The following is a 27,061-nucleotide window of genomic DNA, read 5'->3' as shown; positions in this document are numbered from 1 at the left end:
TCTCAGCAGGCGGTCGCCGACGTGCGGTCCAAAAGGGAGTGTGGGAGGAGATGCGGGTAGGACAGTAAACGTGAGGGAGGAGCGAGAGGAAAGAGCGACGACAACAGACTCGCCCGCTGCGCCTTCTGCGGCCGGCGGCCATGATGGGAGGCAGGCGACGTCAGAGCGCTGGAGCGGTTTCTCCGCCAATGAGGGGTCGCGAACAGAGAGGGGTTTGTCCCCGATAGACGGCCGACTCCGTAGAGGATGTAGGCCGCGTATAAAAGGCGCTGGTAGGCGCTCGCAACGTCACTACCAGTGAGTGTCCACGCGCGAGAATGGCGCGGATTGTGTACAGCGCCTCTTTACTGCTCGTCCTGCTTGTTCACTCAGGTAAGAAGCGCACCGTCAAGAAGCAACGCGCTATCTTCTTTTTTTTTTTTCTTTCGCGCATCCAGTTTCATTCATCTAATTACTAACTCATCTGTTACACATTTCTTCTGTTATTAACCATGTCCCTCGCGCGAGTCTGTTACAATCACTGCTCTTGTATTCTGTCATTTTTTCCTCTTCCAACTGAAAAACAACACTGTGAAACTTATTTATACGATGCTAACAATGTTTTATAGTTGTGTTCTATGACGTAACTACACACACATCGATCCCTCACAACATATGTTTCTATACTCTTCTATTGAAGATTCTTCAAGTACGACTGGAGAACATACATTACTGCTTTAAATAATTCTGCAGCTTTATTGTGTGCCTCAAAATAACGTCCATGAAAAGGAGCTTCTTAAATATGTCTGTTACACTAATACAATAGAATTTCATGGTATTTCAAGTAACTGTCAACTTTCAGCTTACCTCAGGTACGTGGAGACTTCAATGCGTGCACAAGAAACGAACAGATCATTTGCAAACGTTTCCTTCTGTAACTGTCTTTGTTCACTTTTATAGTTCGGCCAAAGTAGAGGATTAGCTGTTGATTGAAAATATACTGTAGTTTTAAGTATTTCTAACAGCCACCTGCTCTCTCTAGCTATGCATCACTTCATTTAGTTCTCTACTTCACCATAAAACAAGTACTTGGTTCAAGGTTCACGGAAATGCACATGCGTCCATCCCTCACAACATATGTTACTAGCCTCTTCTATTAAAGGTGTCAATAATCACATAATTAATTGCATCAGTTGATCAAAAAATAGAGTCCAGATAATAGTGTATAGTAAATTGAAAAGTAGTACATTATATTATGTATTCTTTTGTTTCGAAATTTGTCATTGCACGATACGTGTACAAAATGGCGGCAGCTGCACCGGTTGTGGTGGGTATTTTCTCTTGCTGCAAGTACCGATTGTGAAAGTGGCGCTCCTTGACTTCCACTGCCCACTGCTGGCGGTAAATAACTCTAGCCAAGTGGCTCACTGTTTGGTTTTTTGTAAGATAGACACAACAATAGAATTAGCAAAAAATGTTCGTATCGGGATGACGATGTCTAAAATGTAAGTTGCAGCATTGCTAATTTCCGTGAAAAAAATCAAAAGGTAGTATCGTCATCAAGGAATTCCGTCCTGCATCAAACAGTTGTACGATATCATTCTTAAAAGATAGGGAACTCTAGACTTTTAGATGTAAACGCTACTACTTAGATGCAGCTTGGAGGGCGACTATGAACCTGCCATCCCCATCGAAAAACATTTTCTTTGGAGACTGTTGTCAGCTTATGTTTATTCAACATCGGAAGTGGTAAACATAACTAGAGGAAATCTAAAGAGTGTTTCCTAAATTTTCTTTACTTATTCACCGAAAAATCCATATATGTAAGCGATCGAATGAATATCGTACAATAACAGGTGTTTATTGCTCTATGTTTTATTATTTATTTCAGTTATACTGCCGTTGACCTTGGCCGGTAGTGTCATTGTCAGTTGAAAAGGCCACAGATGATCGAAATTATTCGAACTCTGACTGACAATTAAGACGAAAATTACTCATTTGCTCTTGTGGAAAACATCAGTTAATTTGTTCAAAAACATCTCTAGTATTTTGTTTCTTCAGAATTACAATCTTTTGCGGTAGAGTTATACCACCTCCATGTCACTTCTACGTAGGGAATGTCTAAAAAATTTGTGACTAATCCAAACCGGAAATTCTGAACTCCGATGATCTAGCAATGCGGAAAAATAACTATGAGCACATCCTCACGGAATGTCTTTAATAGGTAACAGAGTAGTGTCAAAACTCATTAGTAACTAGCTGTAGATTACAAAAACAAGAGGGATACAGTCACCTTAAGCCAGATATCAGTTCAGGCTGTCGAAGACAATGAGCGTTTTTCCGCTCACCATAAAATCTTCTTTGGGTAATATACCAAACTACTTTCAGAATCTAATGTGAAATGCTGAAACGTAGAAAAGTCTGGAGCATGTCCTAGGCTGTTCTTTTCTCTTCTAAGACATCTGTTACTGCAACTACATGAGCGAAAGTTTTTATGACAAGTGCAAATTCGTCATCATTACCGCAAAATATATGTTATATCTCTACAAGCCCACAGCAATGACAGCATCAACTAAGGACAACAAGTGTTTTCACGACGTTAGCATTTAACGGTTTTATCCTTTTTGCAAAATGTAACAATCAGTCTAAAATTATTCTATTTCACTAAATAGTGGAAGACATTACACTGCTTCTAGTGATCCCCTCGACGTACTGTATATGTTTTCAATTTTTATGACTGCTCAGATGAATTTGTCACCTCTCATTGTACTTGTATTTGTAACACTAAATCAACAATCGTTAGAACAATGTTTACGTCAACGGGAAGGAAGGCGGCTTCGACACTAGCATACGTCATACGCGGGAAGCAAATCAACTAGCCTCGTCAGTTGACATCGTCATCCCTGAAATAATTCTCCACTTAATACTGCATCCCGCAGGGTACTCTGTATGTGTAGCGTCACAAGTTACTGTAGCCTCTCAGAGGTGTCCGACAAAAACTATGAGTGTCTTAACATAAGTGCAAGTGACTTCACCCGTGGACATTTCATTCGGATGGACTCAAATTTATTGATTTGACCTGTTGAGTTCTCTCAGCTTCATAAATCCAGCTGAAAAAATGACTGAATTTGATATGTTACCGCAATCGACTGATGCGCAGCTGACAATGTGGCTCATGATCCTTTATCAAGGGACAAATGACACGGCAAAATAACTAGCCACTGTTGATCAGCTATAGAATTTTCGGGGAACGGATTGAGCATCTCCACTTGCTAGAGGAAATACCGCTATATCAATATTCCGACTCGGTAGTGGTAAGTGATGTTAGTGGTTTCACCTGTAAAGTCAATGCGAAGAAGATTCTTTCGGTATGACTACGATCAATTTCTGTCCACATCCTGGTACAGCGCAGTTTGTGCTCCATCTGTTGATACGATTGTTTTCAACCGGCCATTACAGCCAGTTTTTTGTTATGAACTTGCATTTGCGTAGCATTGCTCTTCACATCAGAGCCGATTTACATCTGAAGACTATTGTTTCACATGTGATCTGAAGTAGTCGTAATGTGTTATAATATTGACTGGCGGGAACAGAGGACAGTACATCATCGTGCTAGCCTTCCAGGGTTTTCATAGTGACGTCATATCTATCCAGACAAAGCGGAATAATCCAATTGGAAGTGCGGATGAGACTTCACACAATTCGACGACAAGAAGTGAGAGCGTCTCAGACCGCTATTCCGCTTTCGGCAACCTCTCTAATGAACTGTATAAAGTACGGTGATAACCTGAAGAATCAGACAAATTTGGGTAAGCGAATATGTCGCCAAGTCTGCAGAGTGTCTTGGTTTTTGTTGCTGAAGCCGCGAAAGGTATCTGCGTTTTCGGCTCTTGCTCCTCTTCAAATGGTTCAAATGGATCTAAGCACTATGGGACTTAACATCTGAGGTTATCAGTCCCCAAGACTTAGAACTAATTAAACCTAACTAACCTAAGGACATCACACACATCCATGCCCGAGGCAGGATTCGAACCTGCGACCGCAGCAGTCGCGCGGCTCCGGACTGAAGCGCCTAGAACCGCTCGGCCACAGCTGCCGGCTTGCTCCTCTTCACCACTAACCATTTCTCAGCCAACGGCATAAGAGGGCGTTAAGTACACTGCGTTGTTGTTTAATGTCGCATCGTCGGCGACGACGTCAGTGACGTACAATGTCCTTTATTTTGAAAAGGTCTTCGTAAAAGGAAAATAAAGGTCAGACTTTAACATCCAGTTGACGACAAAATCGCTAGAGACGTAACACAAGCTCGGATTGCGCTTCACCTTCAGCGGTTTATGGAAACCACGGAAGACATAAATCTGTATGGCCGGACGCAGATTTGAACAACCCTTCTCTGATATAATAGTCTGTCTTCTTACTGCACACGGTAAAGTTCTAGCAATAAGCTGATCATAACTTGAGCGCAGGAGCTGTTGTTTCATTTTTTGGGACTGATTCATGAAAGCAAATCAAATGGCTAACTGAGACAGTGTTTTATGCAGCGAAACAAGTGCAGAAACAGGAAAACATGTATGGGAAAATACTTTAAATTTCTAGTTGCACCCGCTTCCAAAATCAAAAAATGTGTTTTATTTTTGAACGAGTCTCTGGGAATTTACTCATATTTTACCGACAGAGCATCAACAAGTACAAAAAATTTGTGGTAACATCGTATACGACCAAACTGCTCAGGTCATCGGTCCCTTATCTTACACACTACTTAAACTAACTTACGCTAAGGTCAACAGACACAACCATGCTCGAGGGAGGACTCGAACCTCCGTCGAGGGGGGGGGGGGGGGGGGGGGGGTCAGCTCGGACCGTGACAAGACTCCTTAAACCGCGCGTCAACAAGTACATTTCTTTAAACAATAAAGTTTACTCTCCAACGGCAGAACCGATTTCGACTGACTAGTTACAGGTATGTTCAGTCCCCGAGAAATACTTCTTGGGCGACTCGTAGCGCGTCCAGATGCAGCCATCTGCCAAGCAGTATTTATGAGATACTAGTCACTAGAAATAGATAATCGATTTAGCGGTTAAAGAATTTATGTGAGCATTCGCAACTTTATTGTTTAGCGTCTCTGCAAATGTTTACGACAGGTTCTCCGTCGGCCTCAACTGAAATTGCGCTCGAATTTTCAGCATCGTTTCGAGTGCGCTAAACGCAAGGAAGTCTCATGCCACAAATGTTTCGTCAATGATTTCGCGTTAAGTGCAACAGCTGTAATTGCACATGAGTATAAATATCTTTATGTATTGCAGATTTGTCCTGATAATAAAGGAAATAATAGGTACCCGAAAAAGAAATTTTGTCAGCCACACCAAGAATATAGTGTTTCACCGAGCGAGGTGGCGCAGTGGTTAGCACACTAGACTCGATTTTCGGAAGGACGACTGTTGAATCCTACATCCGGCCATCCTGAGTTAGGTTTTCCGTGATTTCCCTAAATCGCTGCAGGCAAATGCCAGGATGGTTCCTTTCAAAGGGCAAGGCCGACTTCCCTATCCTTCCCGAATCCGATAAGACCGATCACCTCTCTGTCTGGTCTCCTCCCCCAAAACAACCTAACCCAACAGTGTTTCATCAGAATGTCAGTTCGTTAATTTTTGCGTCAAATTATAAATATTACTGCGTAACTTGATACGAAAATCTATACTGACTGAAACCTTTCAGCTCGATTTGTTTTCACCCTGCACTGCCACTGCACTCGTAATAGTTGCACTGAAAATAATCTGTATTACGTGTAATCAAATTATGCCAAGAGTAGCTATAAACTAAACGACAAAACAAATTACACATATATTGCAACACTGAAAATCTCAAGTTTTGTCTTTCATTTCATGTATTTCGTGATTTAGGCATATTTCTTCCATGTGTAGTACTTTTGGAAATATTCACCCGGATGGAGTCCTGGCTTTCTGTAGCATGTGTTACAGTAATACGGTAAGCAGTCTCCCTTCTACCACCTTTTACCTTCTGTTACTACAAACAGCACAATCCTTACTGTTACTCTTTTCATCGGAATAGATGAAGTGTGGCTGCTCTGGTAGTCTCTCTTCGTCATCGAAAGTACATGGTCTTCCCCTCTTTCTCCCTTTTGTGTTAGGTACATTTCCAACTAGAGCTTTCAGAAATTCCAATCTCTGTCTCTTGTGGCTGAAATAGTATTCCTGGTTGAAAGTAGCATCCAGACTGTGCAGAATGAAGCTATTTATACTACTGTCACTGTTTTGTTTCTGTTGTCATCGCTCAGGTCACTCAATCACTCACTGTTTCATCCAATATCTACTATACTGTTTTAGTATTATCACGTAAATTTGCCATTTGTCAGTTTGGTTTCGAACACCGTCTTCGCAGTCAACCAGAAACGTGAAAACAAAACAATAGCGGTGTTCTTTCGACAAATGCGTTTCCTTGTAGTAATATCGCTTGCCGATAGATGTCAGAACGCTTCAATACAAGGTGATGAGAGTCGCGACATACGAGTTGCTGCGAATTGAAGGTTGTGCCGGCGACGTCCGACTTGTGAGTCTGTTGCGATATTTACGCGGTCGGGGCTGCCCCGCCAGTCGAGCACCAAGGGTTTAACGTAACAGTAATCAGTTGTTGTGTACCGCAGCACCAAACTTTCATTTTCACTTGGCCGAATACCATGCGATAGACAGAAGGCGGTGAAAGCGGCTGCTGCCTCTGAAACCCGGAGGGGGCGGACCGTGTGTTTGCGTCGCGGCCGGAGGGCAAGAACGTAATCCACTGCCAGTATCTGTTGCCGAATGCAAGTAAGCAGTCCGTAACGGCTACTTTTTAGCTACAGCCGATTCGTCTACGCGCTGTAAGAGTGCCGTTGACAAAAGTACGGGCGATGTCTGTTACGCAAATGACGCACGGGCTCCTCGAAAACAGTTGCGTGTCCGCCGTTGAGCCGGGACGACTTTCTCGGAGCCGTATCAAGTTTACGGGCGCCTCGCGACTTCGGACGTACGCGGAACATGAAAGTTTGTTTTGTGCGACCGGAATCCATGCGTGGAAAGCGGCGCCCGAGGAAAGGCGAGAAGTGGTGTTACATAAAGGCGCTGGTCTGCGCGCTGGACTCCAGCTCCAGGCAGCCGGCGCCGCCCACGCCTCTGCCGCAGCTGGCAGGTGGATGGGGGGCTCGGATCCCACAAGGCGCTTTAACGCGCACGCTCACTGCACTACCTCCCTTCTGGAAATTTTGAAATTCTCTACCGGAAGCTTGCTAGGCAGGCGTGGTACCCTCTTAACTACGCAAGCGCGGACGTTTTTAACGGCTTACTCCAGCATACAACAGAAAATTAATGCTGGAACTTGCAACCTCGTCATTCTATCGTCGATATTTCAAAAACAGACCGAGCGAGGTGGCGAAATGGTTAGCACACTGGAGGACGACGGGTCAAATCTGTGTCCGGCCATCCAGATTCAGGTTATCCGTATTTTCCTTAAATCGCTTAAGGTAAATGCCGGGATGGTTCCTTTCCAAGGGCGCAGCCGTTTTCCTTCCCCATCCTTGACCATCCGAGCTGCTGCTCCGTTTCTAGTGATCTTGCTGTCGACGGGACGTTAAACTCTAATCTTCTCTTCCCTTTTTAATTTCAAAAATTAAAATAATACAGTATAAAGAGACATCAGGACTTCAGCCACCTAAATGCACTGAAATAAATCATTGGTGAAGGTTGACAATTTGTGCCGGACTGCGACTCGAACGCGGATGCATCGCTTTCCGAGAACGGTTGCCTTAACTGCCTTTTTGTTTGAGTTTGTCCCTTATTGTTCGTGGCATTTGACCGGCGCGGACCTCAAATGACGCCCGTTCAAGTTCATCGTTAATTCTTTCATTCAGTTTTCTTTATCACAGAGGGCAGCCAGATCTATGACCGAACACGCTGAGCTACCGCGCCGGCTCTCGCTTATCTAGACACGCTTCCCGTCCAACCCATATCCTTAACTTGTCTCCCGCAAGTAGCAGATCTGTACAGCAGCCGCACTGCTCGTAGCATTCGCTAAGTTCCGCAGGGGTTCGGAAGATGTGATGCATCCGCACTGAAAGTACCCAGAGCGATCCTTGGTTAAAATTTTATATTCGTGTAGTAGTCTTGAATGCCGACCATATTTCAGAGCTGTGTTTGAATAAATGAGTTTCTCTGCTTATTTCCTCCCTACTGTCTCCTCGACGTTTCTGCAAATTGGCTCAAATTTAGGGTATGTTCCAGCATTACCAGGAAGGAACTAGATTTCTGGTTATTTATGCATAAATTTTAGAAAGAAAACAACGCCGAGCCTTGTCGGTCTTCATCAGTTACGTAATTTACTCTTTCCACAAAAATTTACAGCACCGAGTAGTAAAACTTTTGAACACTTTACAGAACAGGACCAGACCAGTGTGAACACGCCGTGTCACGTTACAGAATGCTGATGACTGCCAAAAAATTAGACTAAAAGTCACCATCGACGCTCGACTCGCAACGCAACGATGTTTATATTTACACAGGATGTAACGGTCATAAGTGCAGATATTTCTGTTGGTGACAGAACGGTATATTGAACAACATTACATACGTATTTACGTCCTTACAGGACTAATAATTATAGTCATTACAAGTCGAATTTTTTAGGTTGGTTAGTACCTCCAAGTACATACGGCAAGAGCAGCCCATTAATGTTTATTTTCAGCTAGGCAGCAGGTCAGGTGTTGAAATGTGGACCATAAATGTTTGGTTTATATTGACGTGCGTAGCCCACATTGTGATGCAGTACGAGTGTGTAGAAAACATCAGTTCGTAAATTCTGTGACGTGTTTGTGTTTTCCGGACTGAAGCGCCTAGAACCGCTCGGGCACAGCGGCCGGCTGAGATACCACATATGAAAACATCTGCACTGTATATTAGTCTTTACTTCGAAGGTAAAAGTTATATGTCGTTAATATTTTATAAAATTTACATAACACATAACTTTCAAATTATAATCCAAAAATTTTATTATAAATAATAACAATAATAATTTTCATAATTTCAGAAGGTTTCCTCAAAATTAAAGCAAAATATGTTTAACACAACTTTTAATGGTTTGATTCTTATATTCAAATACCTTCTTACTACACATTTCATATTTGTACATCAGCAAAATAATACTCTACAACTTACTTGCTCATACTTAAAACACCAACTTTTTTATTCTTTGGCAGCTTTCCCGTCGCATTTTACCATTTGTACTAAAGATCAATAATCGCTTTTGTTTTGCTCTGGTGATGTATCTAACCGGTGCAGTTAGGTTGCCCTGGTATACAGACTGAAAACTAAATCCAGCGACAAAATGTCCAAGGTCTTTCAGAGATGTTTTCTGAGTTTTTTGGTATGAGGTACTCGTGGTTTCCGGTGATCCGTTATACAATAACAACAATAATAATAATGTTATTATGACTTATTCAGTTTATTAGCCAATTACCTAAGTTTATGTGGAAATACCTTCATTGCAATCACCAAAACGTAAAACACGTTTAGAGATGCAGACACATTGTTATGTGTTTTGCCTTCGCTACGGGAAGAGCTCAACGTAGCTTCGTTGGGGTGCTGACCCATTACATTTAGTCACTCCATATACTGGGTGTCTCAAGAAGAATCGTCAGTATTCAGGTGTACAACAGGAACGATCATCCGAATCAAAAAAGAGCTGTGAAGTGCATGCCTCAAGAGCCAGGAGCACTTGTTCATCTTCACTACCGTGAAACATATCCCTTGTAGCGCAGGCTCTCTAGTTTCCACATTTCGCGTGTAGGTAGTATGGACCAAAACAAGAAGAAAAAAAAAAGAAAAGGAAAGAGCTTGCAGTAGAAGAGATTTGTTTCACAATATCAGAAGTGAACGTTGCTCATGGCACTTAAGGTAGACATTTTAGAGTCCATGTTTACTAGACTTTTTTCTTCGAATGATCGTTCCTGTCATATCGCTGAATATCGACCATTCCTGCTGGGACACTCCGTAGAATGCACATCGCCCAACTCTTCGTTATTATGCATATCAATACCGCTGTGTATCGAAATCAACGTGCAACTCAGGCTTTCGGAAAAACAGCTGCGAGGCAAAAACCGAGCAGTACTGAATGAAAGCTTAAGAGCTAAGAGTGAAGTGGGCATCACTGTTGCTAACAGCAAGTGCTGAGTGTGAATGGAACAAGTTTGTCTCCAAACAAGAAGCACGGCGAACACTGTCAACATTTGCACTGCTGTGCAGATACTGTCAGTGCAATATAAACACAAAGGTAAATTAGAGTAAGAAATCTAACGAAATAAAATTACTTTGTAACCAAGAGACCATGGGTGGGTTCCTTGTACCACAATACGCATAAAATACTCCCCAGCAACCACCGATGCTGATGTAGTAAATAATTAGAGGTAGATACGACGATGAAGATCAATAAGCTACGAATTAGGGAAATTCGTATACGCGTTGATGTAACGCAGTACCGTTGAAATGTGGCAGATCTGTTCTATATTTCGTCCCAAGGCTATTTCCATGTTGTAAATGGTAAATTGTATTTAGAATAACACATGATCATTTTCGAAACGGTTGCTCATCAAAATGTTGGTACACTTGTCCTTTCAGATATTTAGTTTCAGAGCGGTAGGTGACTAACTGACAATGAAGTATTAACTTCTGATGATATCATGTTAAGAGCACGCTGATGTACACGTTTTAACGAGAATCTATGAGAACTCCGAGAAAAGGCTTTGAGCACCGCGAGTGCTGTACAGAAAGACATTGTGCGGTATTCCTTACGTGACCGTAATTATTGTTTGTTCTGAGTAACCTGCCGTGCAGATTAACGTAGTTTCCTCTTAAAATCGATGTCTTGGTCCAGGCCTATCATTGGTTGTTCCTTCGTTCCTTTGCAAATCGACAGTTTTTGTTCTCTTTCTTCTCGGGGATTATTGCTCCATCGAAACTATTGTCGTTGGCGACGCGACATTACGTTCTGGTAAAAATGGCAGGCAGTGTAAGCAGCGACAGTGCTGAAGATAGTGAATTGTATTCTGGTGTGATACCGAACAACCTGGAATGACGTAAATAAAGAAGACTGAAATATAATATGGATCCACTTTCCCAATAAATGAGATCTGTCTTTTCCTATGACCCAGACTGTATGAGGCTAACTGTGCTTTCGATAAACTTTCCTAAACCCTGACAGTGCTTTATCATGCATAACATGGTTTTGATGTGTTTCACCGTTTATCAACTGTTAGTTTAGTAATTATCGATTTATCGATACCGTCTTATCCTCAGACCAACTATGCATAGTTACAGTGTGAAATTAAATTTTCTCCCATTGTTGTGACATTAGATGGTAAAATTGGACATCACTTCGAAAGACTTAAGGAGTAAGTCACAAAAATCTGCAAATTCTTGGTGAATACTATCGCACATCTCGTAAAATCCATATAGCACTGTTATCACTATTGTTATACGAACAGTACGTATTCTGATTCGGTGAGATACTCTATGATTGTGGACAAACTCTACTACTAAGTTATCAGGAAAAAAGACAACTTCAGCAGCGAACAATTTCACAACTCCAGAAACAAACAGAAATGCATTTCGATATATATGGTTCTCGTTTCTAAGACACTGTCCACTTTTAGTGTTCTACGAAAGAAGAAAACACATACAGATCAGCTAATAACTATCTTTATTCCTCACAGAAGTAAATTTAAGAAAAATTTCGTTATATTAATCGTAAGTGTTTGAAATTAATTCAACTTCAAATATTTCATAGCCCTCGTGGAAACGCTTTAGAGAAAACATTTCTTATGTGCTGAAGAGAGGCGGCCGGGGTGGCCGAGCGGTTCTAGGCGCTACAGTCTTGCACCGTGCGACCGCTACGGTCGCAGGTTCGAATCCTGCCTCGGGCGTGGGTGTATGTGATGTCCTTAGGTTAGTTAGGTTTAAGTAGTTCTCAGTTCTAGGGGACTGATGACCTCAGAAGTTAAGTCCCATATTGCTCAGAACCATTTGAACAATTTTTTTGCTCAAGAGACACCGTAGCGTGGTCACCAACCAGAATGGAATGCAATAGCAGACTGCACAGTCTCAACACGCAGCAAGGAAGAATAGAAAGATCCTTTTTGGGGTACTATGTCTACTGGCAGCAAGTCCAGACATGCTGATTAATGTTACCCTCTCTTTTCTTAAAGTACCTACGGTAAATCTGGGTGGTTTTGTAAGTGCCACAGGGGATACCTCGCTAAATCCTTATACAACAGAGTGCACTGTCACTCATGACACTCCTTTCTAACGAATGCTAAGCAACTGAAGCCCAGTACTTCATTCTTTCGATTTTACACACGAAGAAAAAACTAAGGGTAACTTCAGAAACCGACCAAGTTGACGACACATTCTTCTCGCCTGAGGTACTCAGCAGTTGAAAAAATTATTTCGAAAAAATTCTGCCCTGATCCTCCAGTTCGATTACGGAGAGTATTCGACGTCGGGGGACGAAATATTCGCTTTTCGAACAGGACCAATAATCAGAAAGGTGAACGCATAAAGCACAGTCTAGTGAACTTCACTGAAGAAGCCATTACCACAGCATAGTCAACGACAGTTTTGTGCAGTGACGCACCATATTTCATCATATGATAGTCAAATGGAAACCTTTAAACTTGTCAAAATTTTGTGGGGACGCTACCACCGCAAATAGTCTAACAGACAAATCATAAGTTCCGTGTGGTGCACGCGAAAATTTCTAGATACTGGAAGTCGATACCATTATGACCACTTACAGATCGCATAAAATGGAAGCCCAGTTCTGGAATGTACATTCAGCATCTAGACGCAAATGAAGGCGCGTCCAAACGGTACAGTTCTCAGAGTATTTTCTCGCTACAAAAAGTCTACATGCCTCCTTATTTATGGTCCTAACAAAACTTGCGGTGAACATTTCAGGTGTGATTTCGGACAACACACCACGAGCCAGACCACAAAGACTTTCAAAGCATCCTTTTCAACTCTCTGCGAATAATGGATTAGTATACCCCAGAAAACTATCATCTAATTATTTGTGCGCTAAGGATCGTTGTGACGTTTATGCCACGCTCCCTTTGTGGGCCGTTATGTAATACGTACTCACGAGCACCCTCCACGTGCCCTTTTCTGTGAGTGTGTGCTGTAACTCCAAGTAGCTGGTCCAGAAACGGAGAGCACTGAACTGAACAGGTGCGTCTAGACATTTGACTTTAGTGTGCGGTGCGGGGTGACGGGAGAGAGCGCAGACGGAGTACACGTGGCTGCAGCCAGTCTCCGTCGCCGGCTGGAGGCTGGAGCTGGAAGCAGGAGGCTGGAGGCTGCCACTTTCTCCAGCGACCCGCTCGGCTCCGCTGGCACGCCAAGGTCGCACCCACCGACGGTTCTACCACAAGCGAGACAACTCTTCCCCAACTGGGAGCACCTTCGGCTGAATGTATTTCCATCTTAACAAGCTCACGGCTCTTCCCCGGAACACCTGCTGTTACGGCGCAGGTTTTAAAGCGTTCTTTCATGTGTTTAAAATGCGTAAAAACACTCAAGCAAGCATTAAAATAAGAATAATGTACGACGGATTTAATAGCTATGAGTAAGCGACAAAACTAAATAATAAACTCGGCTGGTTCGAAATGAAACATGTGGACCTTGCCACTTCCTCTAGTGTTATTCAGTAATTTAAAATTCATCGATCAGAATTTTCCGAATTAAAAATTTTCATTTCCGATTGGTACATAAATTCGTAGCAGTTTTCCACAAGCAACAGACACAAGTACCAGAGACTTTAGTCATCAATAATATATTCTCCTTCATTATTTACAACCGTCGGCCTAAGGTAGGGTGACATTTCGGTTCCGCGACTGGAGAAATCACCAGGCTTTGAGGGGAAGAACACGTTCGGAGCGCATTTTCATCCGGAAAGGAAGTTCCTTGAATGTTATTCGATAGGGAGCGGAAAAAGTTGAAATCTGAGGGCGCAACATCAGGTGAATAGGTAGGTACGGAATGATTTCCCAACCTAACTACTGTATAGCGTTTTCTCTCAAACTAGCAGAATGAGGGCTGGCGTTATCGTGGACTAGCATCGCTTCACACAGTCTTCCTGGTCGTTGTTCTTGAATAGCGTCTGCAAGACGTCTCAGTTGTTGACAATAAATGTCAGCTGTGATGGTTACATCTCGGGGAAGCAATTCGTAGTACACCATACCGTCGCTGTTCCACCACATGCATAACATTGTTTTGTGGGTGCACAGAGGTCTCCGTACGGGGAGTTTCTGCTTTGTTTGGGCTCAGTCATTCCTTTCTTTTCCTTATTTTAGCGGGCCGGCCGGTGTGGCCGTGCGGTTCTAGGCGCTTCAGTCTGGAACCGCGTGACCGCTACGGTCGCAGGTTCGAATCCTGCCTCGGGCATGGATGTGAGTGATGTCCTTAGGTTAGTTAGGTTTAAGTAGTTCTAAGTTCTAGGGGACTGATGACCTTAGAAGTTAAGTCCCATAGTGTTCAGAGCCATTTGAACCTTATTTTAGCATAAAGACACCATTTCTCGTCACCAGTAACGATACAGGCTAGGAATGTTCTGTGTTGCTCATGAGCCAACTGATGACGAGCAAGCAGAGATGCACGTATATCCATCCACTAATTTTTGTAATTTTGGCTTAGAGCATGCGGTGCCCATACACTCGATTTTTGAACGTTCCCCACTAGATGCAAATGACGCACAGTGGATGAATGTTCACAGGTCATCACGTCTGCCAGTTCTCGAGTGAACTAACGTGGATATTTGTGGATTAATGCGTTGAAACGATCTTCATCAAACCCCGAAGGTCTTCTTGAACGTGGAGGCGTCACTAATGTAAAAACGAACCTCTTTGAAACGAGGAACCATTTACTTGCCGTGCTTCGACCAATGGCCTTATCTCCAGACACGGCACAAATGTTTCTGACTGTCTCCGCTGCTGTTACTCCTCTATTGAACTCTGACAGAAGAATGCGTTAGAAATGTTCCGATTCCTCCACTCGGCACTCCATTTTCTAGTGTCCACAACTCCACTCAATATCTCCAAATGTTTATGTAAATTCAAATAAAAAATTACAATCGATAAATAAACCAATAGCAACCGGAATACCATCATGCAAAAAAACCAACGTACAGAACAAAAACGTTACGAACTTATCCAACAACCTAATATTTCACGATGCTTAGGTTGGTGTGGTGTGTTTAATCTGGTAGTCGGCGGGAAACACCAACAGCTGTATTCATCCTCTGAGAAGCAAAGTGCGGTATGAAGTTGTAACGTGAAAGCTTTTATAATTTTATGTTAGCCACAGCACCTGGCTAGTCAACCATCAGAATTTTTTTTTATTAACTTTTGAGCAAGGATCACCTTTGCCAGTGGCAGTAATCAGTTTTATCTTACGTATCCTGTGAATAAATAAATTACAACGTAGAATATCAGTGCGAAAAACATCTCTTTGTGGAATCCGTGGCATCGTTCGTTTCTGTCATAGCGTAGGCCTAAGTGAGGGTAAACACTTCAAGACAATTTGTACTTGTCACCTGCTTGCTGTACTAATTCAGCTACATATTCGTGACATTGTACTTTCACAGGAAATCAGAACGGTGTGCACTCATGATTCTCATTGCTCACAATCCACACTCAATTAACTCAATAAAATGCTTCTGAAAAGCTTATTTAACTTTTTTCTGATATATTGAATCTTTTTTTAAGATAATGAAATTACTGTTCACTGAAAATGCTGTGCTGAAAGCATTACTTGCATCCTGTGTTTAGGGACTCCTAAACACTCGCTAAGAGATTAACCGAGCCTCTGAATTAATCTAGTAATGCTGAGAAACTAGTAAATGCAACATTCTGTAGCGAAGAGATCGTAATACACTTCAGGCAAGGCATCTCATTATGCTAAACGGGTCTCCCTCAAAATGTTGCCCACCTTGTAACTGAATCTATGATATCGCTGAGATTCTTGAGGAAACATTAGCAGACGTATAAAATGCAATTGTGACCGAACGATGTGGCTTAGTAGAATGACACTACACTCGTATTCGGCAGAACTGCGATAAAATTATCCTCCGCATATCCAACTTAGCTTTTCCGTCGGTTCCCTAAATCGCTTAAGGTGGTTGAGATGTTTCCTTTGAAGAGGACACGGCTGATTTCCTTCCCCGTGCCTGACTTTTAGCGAGGCTTATATTCCGTCTCTAATAACGTCGTCATTGACATGATATTAAACCTAAGCTTCCCTTTTTAGAATGCAGTCAAACGACTGTGACGTCTAAGCTACTGCAGCTAACTTAGGGATCAAAGACATACAAAGAATTCCAGACATGTAGATGAGTAACTTTTTGCATCGACATTGCTCATTGAACTCTATACTCTATCTGGTCAAAAGTGTCTGGACGCCCCTACGTAATAACGAATTTACCGCTAGATGTCACGATAGGCCTATTCGTCAGTATAAAAGGAAGCGGGGAGCACTGTGTTGTTCGAAGAAAAGCGGTAACAGTGGAATGGGTCGGTCGGAAGAGCTCAATGACATCGAACGTGGACTATTTACTGGGTGTAACCTGAGTAACAAGATCGTCAGGGACATTTCGACTCTTCTGAAGCTGCCCAAGTCGCCTCTTGGTAATGTGATTGTGAGGTGGAAACGCGAAGAGACAACCACAGCCAAACCAAGATCGTCGAACATTGCGGTATGTGATTGTAAAAAAATCACATGAAATCAGCAGAAGAAATCACTCGTTACTTGGGACAGCAGTCCAGCTAGCACACTAACAGTGCGTAGGGAGTTAAAAAGAATGGGGTCCTAGCAGCTCCCCATGAGCCACCCATTTCTGTAGCCACTGTCAAGCGATGCTTGAGGTGGTATGAAGAGGGACACCACTGGACAGTGTATGCCTGGAAACAAGTGATTTGGAGTGATGGATCACCCGATGGAAGCGTTTGGGTCTGGCGGATGCCAGGAGAACATAATCAGTGAAGCACGAAGGAGGTCGTATTATAGAATGGGGGTGTTTTTCGTGTCCTCATATTGCATTTAAGAAAATATTAAATGCGGAAGAATATGAATACATTTTACAGCCTTGTGTATGGTTTACTGTATAGGAACAGTTGTATTAGAATGACAAGTCGGCAATTGTAGGTCAGTGCATTGTGGACAATAACATTCCTGAAATGGACTGGTCCGCCCAGAGAGCTAATCTGAATCCAACAGAACGCATTTGGGATGAGCTAAAATGTCGTCTTCGCTGTAGACCCAGCATCCAATATCACTACGTTCTCTGGGTTTCAGTTCTTCAGGAAGAATGGCCTGCTATTACTCCATAAATGTACGGACACTTCGTTCAAAGTGTGCCCAGCAGAAATCATCATAAAGGCGAAGGGTGGACACACCCATATTAATGTTCACTAATAAGTGTCCAAATACTTTTGATTAGATAGTGTACTTTCCTCTAAAGAAAGGTGTTTCTCAGTGGACACAGTCGCTACGTAGTAAAATCTGAAATAAACTAGAACACGATAAACGGACAGAAAAAAAAAACGGTGACCATACAATATTAACTTTCACGGCTGGTACTGACATCACTTGGTGCCACAAAAAGAAGTGCTGACACCCGTCTCGTTGAACACAAGATGAATTGCCGCCTAAGGCATACGAACAAATCTGCCGTAGCGGAACATCGTCACCAAGAGGGTGATCACGAAATAAAATTCGCAGAGACAAGTGTCGTATCGAAAAACATCGCATTGTCATGCGCGTATGTATAGAGAGACAATTGAGATCTATAAACACCATTATAATTTTAATAGAAAAGAGGAAGGTGTTAAATGAGACAAAATTTTTATGTCAACATTGCAACATAAGAATGATGATCGATTACTTTCTCTCGAGGATGTTGGCAATACCAGAGATAATCTCGTAGTCGACGTCACGTGATAGACTGTGGTGCCCTCTACACAGCCTGTATAATCGGCGCTCCCTCGAATTCTGGTTTCAACCAGCCATTTTACCTCTGAAAATGTCTCCCGCAGTCCAAGAGGAAACGTTGGGTGAAAGTTTTACATCTCAACCACGGCCTAATAGGCCGGAAGATTTGAGTGAAAAACAAACGGTGTTCCTTCCAGCGTAAATCATTGAATAATGAAGTAGACCGAGTGTAATGCAGCACAGGATGGGAGCTGTATTGTCATTTGCTCTCACAGTTTAACTTTTTTAACTCGCTTTAAGACACGGAAGATTCGCACGTGTATCGAACTGAGTAGTCTCGAGTATTCTGCAGAGAGCAAGGGCGACGGAACAAAGGCATTGGACTGACATCCAGGAGATGCGTACCTCGCAGAATACGCCGCAAGTCATACGGTGTATTACTGAAGATACTAAAATCATGGTAACAAAATTCCTGCAGTAATTGCACAATTTGTGTATTTTCTCGCCACCTGTGATTGTCTCGCGGGAAAACAGAACTTTTTTTCTGTAGTGGTTACTGATCGTTAGTACCTAACATTCACTTACGCTTGCATCACCAACAAAAAAGATCGCTAAAAAGTGGCCACTAAGTCCTCACTAAATCGCCTCCTCAAAATCGCTGAAGACCGAGACACTTCTTCAATTTTAGACCATATACTACTAATGACCTGCGCAAAGTAAATTTAGTGGAAGTTACAACAGTGTGCAACTCTCGGAGGAAATACCACGCTCTACTTCGATCGGGACACGGTGTGAAATACGTTGTATCAGCAGTATCTTTGTGGTAGAGAAAATTGTGCATCCTTGTTTCGACACGACGTGAAACGCAGGAAGGACGCTGCAACCTACTTGGTAGCTGGCTCGGAAGAAGAGCATACTCCGTTAAGCGGGCGAAAGGAAAGTCCTTGCCACTAACAGGTGTTTCGAAGGTGCCGACTTTCTACAGTAGTTTCATCTCGTATCATCACGTTTTCGCATTTCATCGCTCTTTTCCCCACAAAAAATCTTCACCCAAAAATGCCTTCGTGTTGACAATGCGATTCTGAAATTTCTCGACGTTTATAAACTCTTTGCACTCGATAAAGAAACTTCTCTGATCAAATAGCGCATTTTGTTCCCTTGGGAAAGAGCTGTTAACGGTCTTCAGCGCAAAAGCAGAGCCCAAAGTTCTGAACAGGTACGAACATTTTTTACTTTTAATCGGTTTATTAGATTACATTGAAAGGGCGAAAACGTAAACACTGAATTTCATAAATTTTTACATATAATTATTGATCAATTTTTTCGTGTAGCAAGACAGACAGAAGAGGTGTTCCGTCGCTAATTACATATCATGGGCAGCAATAATGATATTACGAGAAATTACGAGGAGAAAAAACGTTTTTGTAATTGCGTAAAAGCATTAACGAACAAAATTTATCTAAAAACATGTGTTTGCTTATAAAACATCGCCATTTCATCGTAAAATCGTCAGGTATTTATTTTCACAACAATTTCTCACGCAGTGCTCTTCCATCTGAACCGTACTGATTCCCGAATGTATTGTTGAGAATAACCTAGAAGCATCGTTAAAAATGCGATAACTGCGGATAAACTTGCCAGATCTAAATTGGTGTCATTTGTCTCAGAGTGCACCATGAAGTAGCTGACATTTCTCTAGAGCGAATAATGTGACGAACGCATCTCAAAATATGGGACTAACTCTTTTCAAAAGCATAATTTTGTTCTTTTTTTCGTTTTTTTTATTTTTTTTAGGGAATCTTCCTTGCATCCATCTGCTGTGACTGTGGGGAGCCAAGGGAAAGACATAGCAAGAAAATAGATTCCAGTTACCTGTCAGGAATAAATAGTCGACTCTTTGAAGAAAGCATAACGCTTAACCTTACATACACGTGAAGAAAAATCAAAATTTCATTCGTTTTTAGAAAGACATATTCTGCATCCTGTTATCACAAAGAGAAAGCCACACCTTCAGAAAGCTTCGGTTACAAGAGGTCGCTAACAAGAGGTCTTTGCTGCAAGCATTTCGTGTCAAGGTCGACAGGAGCCGCTGTCAGCCTGTAATTATTGCGTGCTTTGTAGCATGCTGCTATGCGTAAGATCTAGTTCAAAGAATCTCAGAGTCCCGTTGTCTATTCTTCCATTGCGGAACTGTCTCCAACGTGGGTCGACACGGGATGTTTCGCAATAAATGCAGACAGGCACGACGTACGCTGCTGTCCTAAGAGACTTGTTGGTTGCATCACGACTGGAGCTCAGAACTTGCCGAGCTGACACGCTGGAGGAGAGGCGACCATTTATTAAACAAATGATCCGGTCACCCTTACAAGTACACCAGCCATTACAAATCTGTTTCGTCTCGCAGTAGCCCCTGCTGGTGACGTAACCGTGAAATATACTACCGCCACTAGTTTGTTGACTCAAGCTGATCTGATAGCTGAGTGGGTCAGCTGTAGCCAAAGAAAGTCAGAGCTGGCTCACAGCAAGTGCGGCGCTGTCTGTCGGCGGTACGCCTAAGGCTCTCTCTAGTGGTCACATTACCATTTTTTTCATCCTTTTCTGGCATGGAGAGGAAAATCATCTAGATCAACGCAAAGTAAAGTGCTTCGTTATGATCCAGCTCACTTCATATCTGATTACATCACAAGAGCTTGCACAGTGCGATGGATTATTCACACTCCGAAGTTGACGCCTGCTTCTGGCTTAATCATTCGCTAAGACGATATGCCACTCTTTGTCTAACAGTGCCCATGCCCCGAAAAGCATTATTTTGTTTACTGCCTAAGAATTTAAATAATGACCGAGCGAGGTAGCGCAGTGGTTAGCATGCTAGATACCCATTCGGGAGGACGCCATTTCAATCCCCTGTCCAGGCATCCAGATTTAGGTTTTCCGTGGTTTCCCTAAATCACTCTGGGCAAATGCCGTGATAGTTCCTTTGAAAGGACACGACCGATTTTCTTCCTCATCCTTGAGGATGTGTTCGCGCTCTAATGACCTCGACGTTGACTGGACGTTAACCCGAATATTCCGTCCTTCCTTTTTAATTTAAATAACCGTTGGCTTCACACGAGAGGAAGTTCATTATTTTGTTGAGCTATTGCTCTTTCGAGTATCAGTCCTAGGAAAACAAAATTTGCATGCTCTCTGCAGTCTGGGTCACTTACGATCGCCTTTGTTCTCTGAGCACATTAAAAATCATGCTCAATGCTGCACTGTCCGACTGCGAGCACATTAACACCAACGTACTTAGTGAAGTCCGCCCCGATAGCTTAGTGGTGCTAAGGGGCCCGGGTTCAATTCCCGGCTGGGTCGGAGGTTCTCTCCGCTCAGGAACTGCGTGTTGTGTTGTCCTCATTATTTCATCATCATCAGTGGAATCACTTTCCTAGACGCTCATGCGGTGGACCTCTCTGACGAGGCTTCCCCGATGACAAGACCTGCCGTAAGGCAGAACACAAAGTTTTAGTACTTAGTGAACATAAAAATTCTTGGGAGTGGAAGAATGAAGGCTTTTTGGATTAAATTAAGCAAAATAACCGATTTAGGGACTAGGATAATTCAGTACATTGTTGGATTCCTAGAAACTACTTATATTTTTATCGAAGTATCATAATTAGTAATAGTCCATTAAACGTGATGAGGTCATGTAAAAAGCCGTAGCAAAAGAAATGCTGTGAGTGCCAGCTGGTAACATTCATATGAGTCGCTTGCACAGTCTATGGGCCAAGTCTGGTAGACAGAAATTAGAGCTGATCACATCTTCACACGTAAATCTTCGTAAGACCTTTGTAGCGATTTTACAAATGTAATACTGTGAGATAAACATTTGTTAGATACTGCAGTCAAAAGATTTTTCACGTTAAGGAAAAGAATAAAATCCGTCCGATCTTCGTGTGAGCATCTAATATCGTTAATGATGGTGTTTTGTATAATCAGTTACGTATAAGAAGCCCTCTGCAACTTTCTAAGTATAGAAAAAGAAAAAAATTGTGATTATCATTAGCTATCAAGAAAGTTCCGAAGACCGTTCCGTATCACATGGAAGAATTATTACATTCCTCAGTTATTGGGAATACTGAAATCTTGTTTGCAAATTCGTGAAGTAGAATCAACACTGTAAGACTCTAGGAGAACACCAAACAGTGCAGCTGAGTCCATCAGTATAGGAGACACCGAACGTTGGAAGTATGAAGTCGAGATCAGTGAGTTGGCAGAGAATTCTTCGCATCGCAGAACGGCTACACAAGCCTGGGACGACCCGCCACAAAAGGAGATCGGGAGCCGGAGCGAACAGCTCTAACCAGTTTGTCTGCAGCAGAGAGCAGCCTTCTCCAGAAGAGGCGAGCGGCTGCGCTCACAAGGATGACCGGAGATTCTATCATAGTTCCACGCTGCCGCCAGCTGCAGAGGTTAATCAAGTGTGTTCCCTTTGCGTAGCTCGATACGTGTGCATTTAAAGTTCATATCTTTCGACCAATATAACGGTCCTTTTCTTGCACTTTTTCCATGTAGTGAATAATGTTCTAGCCTTCAGGTTCTGTTTCAACAATATGTATAGTAACGTATTACTTTACATTTTAACGTGTCGACTGTTAAAAGTAATTTTCTTTGAATGGAGTCACTGCATACACAGGCTCTTCATATGCTAACATTATCGTCTCGCGCTCTACAAGGCATATTACTTGCCACGGGAGAGAGTATTTCGAATCAGTGTTACTCGCTTCCTTTCTAGTGTATTGGCGTACGTATCGGAGTGACACCTCCCGATGATCTCTCGTATTTTTTTCTGTGTGTCTTATGTGAAGTGAAAGAAAGAGTAGTGTTTAACATCCCGTCAATGACAATGTCCTTAGAGATGAGAAACAAACTAGGGCTGGGGAACGATGGGAATGGAAATTGGTCGTGTGCGTTTCAAGGCACCCATTTCTCAGGTGACACTGTAAATTGCAGAAAAATCATGGGCACTATATGACTGTGAGACTGGAAACCACTTGTGAACGCGCGGCTCGTTACATCACCTCCGTCTGCATATTCACTCCCTATTCCAGTCATGGATGACTCTCGGGAAGCAAGTTTGTACCGACAAACTCCTTCTGTATGAGTCCTAACTACTCTCATTTTAGCGTCATCGTGATTACGTGACGTATATGTCGGACGTATTTTTTGTTACCTCTCTCATTATACGTTGTTCATTTTTGTGAGCCTCACGCTGATTACTCTACTTGACAATTCATACAACTCTTTTCTAACTCTCCCGTTGATTCAATTTGATAAGAGCCCCACACCGACGAACCATATTCATGAATGGTTCGAACGAGATATTTGTAAGCGACCACTTTCACGCGTTCCATCCATAAATCTAAGTCCGGAATCTGCTGTCCCCCAATGCTAGATTCATGTGGTCGTTCCTCCCAAACCCTAGACGCTTGAGGGTTGTAACTGATTCTAGAGACTGATCGCCATTCGTTGAGGTCAAATTATATTAGGTATTTTCTCTTATTTATATGCACCGCAATACATTTATTTATGTGCTTAGGGTCAGCAGTCAATCTCTGTACCAGACACCGATCATCTGGAAATCTCTCTGCACCTCGTTAAAGTTTCTAAAACTCATCTCCCGGTACACAACTGCATCGTCTGCAGTTAGCTCTGCAGCGCATCCGTCAGTCTTATGCATGTACAAGAGGTTTCATAATTAATACCGAAAACTGACTCGGGCTAATCGCGTAGAACCCCACATCACGGAAAAATGCGCAGTAATCCTGAGGTCTACACCATCTAATACCATCTGAGAAGAATGACGTGAACTGAAATTCGTATACTCCCTGCTGCCAAAATTATTCATTATTAAAAAGCAAACTCTTCTACTAGCTCCCATTCAATTAGGCTCAAATGTCATTCATCGCCTTCCTTATCAAGAAATAAAATTATGCTTCATCACCTGACATTTTATAATTTACTGTGCGTTCGTACCTGTTACAGGAGGTGTTCCACATGGCGTCTTGACAGTTTCCTGCGATACTATACTTTTCTCTGCAGCAAGTTGTGAATTCTTTCAAACACCCCCCTCTTATTCTCCCCCCCCCCCCCCCCAGCCCCCTCCGGATCATCTCGTAAAGCTTTACACCACTATACAATTCGCTGCTATATATGTGTCAACTAGAGTATTGATCTTTTTCGAGATGGCCTCAGACAACAAGCCTCTCCGGTAGAGATCGCTAATTCACGCCTATTCGAAGTGCTCGACTCCTCGTACGTAAGCCGGTTCGAATAATGGTGGTGGATGAAATTCTCACTGCCAGTATTTGATCGGCAAGACGAGGAGAGGTGGTGGCTTAAGGACCTTGATCATCAGTCTTTGCACCAATATTCTGGATGAAATTCCATATCTCTCCGCAGCGTCCCACAAAGAGAGGGCAAGTAATACTGTTGATGTTGATCCATCGTCGGATGGAGACGTGGCACTTGGAGGGACTCACGGTGCTACTGGAGAGGAGCAGTACGCTAATTGCCGGCACCGAGTTTTACCCTCTCCCTGTTCTCATCATCAACACACTACACAAACATGACTCTGGACTACACACGTGTCCATTACACTCACCCACACTCTAGAGCTACACATATACACAATTCTTATAGATCCTCAAGAAAAGGGCCATTTTGTGGGTGGAAGAACATCCGTTCCGGCAGGTGGCTGAACTCACCACATGGAATGTTCCTGTCAACAATTCCAAACTGAATTTAAATTATTTTACCTGAAGAACATACTTTTCGGCAGGGGCTGAACCCACTACATGGAATATTGCTGTCAACAATTCCAAACTAAATTTAAATTATTTTACCTCAGAAAAATCCAAACTGATGTCAGGTGATCTTGGACACCATGGTCAGGCCTCAGGTCGATCTCAGTGGCTGACATCAGCAGCACAATGGGCCGGTTACCCATCATACTTAAACCACAATCCTCAGACGTGGGCTATGGTTGAAATTTGAGCCAAGCAGATGACAATCTGATCGGAAAGTTATACTTCAAATCTGTTATAACAAGGAGAATATTTTATGCTGAGAGCAGTGTCGACTCGTAATGACACATTCGCAGTTACCTCACAAACGGCTCGTTTCCGTATTCATGTTTACCGGAACGTTTATCCTTCCTCATGGTCCAGCCACATTAATGTGCCACCGTCTATGTTCGACGTCGCTGTGTGACAACCACTCACAGACGGCAGGCGGCAGCAAATACGGTGGAGGATATATATGTAGTGTATAGGGGAGGACACGGAAAACAGTGCTGTCGATGTCGTAACGTGGAAACAGAGTGATTTGTCTGACGTTCAGAAGAGCATGGCAACAGCGATGCCGCAGTGGTGATACAGGTTCCCGTGGGTCGCCGCAGTTACGCGCTGTCGGCTAGCACCTGAATAGACGACAGTCCGGGTCTAGCGCTGTAGGCAAGCAGGGCGCACTCAGTCCATGTGAGGCCAGTTGAGGAGCAACTTGACTGAGAAGCGGCGGGTCTGGACACGAAAACTGACAACGGCCAGGAGAGTGGAGCGCTGACCACATGGCCCTGCATATCCAAATCCGGTGACGCCTGATATAGAGGTTTTTAGAAGGGCATTATCATTATGTTTCCGGTCAAGGACGGAATCATTTCCTAAACTGTTCACGTCCCACTGTGTTTAAAGTACAGCGTCCATGTCAAAATGACGCTATCAAAATTGGCGCCGAGGCAAGGGCCATAGATGACAGGAGTGAACGACGGCTGCAAAGATGTGAAAGGGCGAATATACGTGCAGCTGTTGAGCAACTGGTTGTTTGGTGGATTTGGGGAAGGGGACCAAACAGCGACGTCATCGGTCCAATCGGGTTAGGGAAGGATTGGGAAGAAAGTCGGCCCTGCCCTTTAGAAGGAACCATCCCGGTATTTGCCTGAAGCGATTTAGCGAAATCACAGAAAACCTTAATCAGGATCGCCGGACACGGGTTTGAACCGTCCTCCCGAATGGGTTCCCAGTGTGCTAACTACTGCGCCACCTCGGTCAGTCTGTTGAGCGATTGACTGACCAGATGAACCATGGGGTTACCCACGGTGTCTGATCAACGACTGCTAAGCCAACGTTGTTGCGTATGGGCCTCTGCAGAAGGCGCTTGTCTGCTGTTCATCGGGGACGGAGGCTGCAATTTGCACTCCAATATTTCAACCGGAAGCCCACTGATTGGCGCCAAGGGGTCTTTCCGAATATCACGTTTTAAGCTGTATCGACAAATTACCGTTGGCGTGCACGTGAAACGTCTGAAATCGAACACACTGCATGCGTCGTAATCCAGAGAATGTTTTCGTGAAGTTTCCTAGCTGATCTTGTCATTCTGGACGGCACACTGGATCAACAAAAGTATGCATCTATTGTTGAGGACCATGTCCAGCGCTATATGCGGTTTATTTTTCCTCAGTATGATGGCATCTACCGGTAGGAGAATGCAACGTGTCATACAGCTAGCTGTGCACGTGCATGGTTCGAAGATCACAAGCATGAGTTTACCATACTCGCCTGGGCACGAAACTATCCAGATTAAAACCCAGTCGAGAGTCTGTGGTTCCACCTCGATCAGGCTGTCGGCGCTGTGGATCCTCAACCGAGAATCCTAGTGCGACACTGGAGTCGTCATGGCTCCATACCCCTGTCGGTAACTCAGTAACACTCTTGTTACAAATCTCGCAGCGGTCCGGGTTGCAAAAGTGGTTATTCGGGCTTTTAGGAGGTGACTGGAATTGTGCAGTACTGGCCATCAAAATTGGTACACCACGAAGATGAAGTGCTACAGACGCGAAATTTAGCCGACAGGAAGAAGATGCTGTGATATGCAAATGATTAGCTTTTCGGAGCATTCACACAAGGTTGGCGTTGATGGCGACACCTACAACGTGGTGATATGAAGAAAGTTTACAACCGATTTCTCATACGCAAACAGCAGTTGGCCGATGTTGCCTGGTGAGACGTCGTTGTGATGCCTCGTG

General features: G+C 43.2%; 1 protein-coding gene across 1 annotated transcript in view; it reads left to right on the top strand.

Moving 5' to 3' along the window:
- Positions 1-214: 214 nt before the first annotated feature.
- LOC126458557 (chitin deacetylase 1) overlaps positions 215-27,061 on the top strand; it is a 68,361-nt gene continuing 41,514 nt past the window's right edge. Inside the window, exon 1 of the mRNA XM_050095680.1 lies at positions 215-372. Within this exon, the coding sequence (XP_049951637.1) occupies positions 318-372 (55 nt within the window). The 5' untranslated portion in view covers positions 215-317. The remainder of the gene's footprint in view (positions 373-27,061) is intronic.

Source organism: Schistocerca serialis, chromosome 2 (assembly GCF_023864345.2).
Source record: "Schistocerca serialis cubense isolate TAMUIC-IGC-003099 chromosome 2, iqSchSeri2.2, whole genome shotgun sequence".
Lineage (NCBI taxonomy): Eukaryota > Metazoa > Arthropoda > Insecta > Orthoptera > Acrididae > Schistocerca > Schistocerca serialis.
This window is presented reverse-complemented; position numbering and strand designations above follow the sequence as displayed.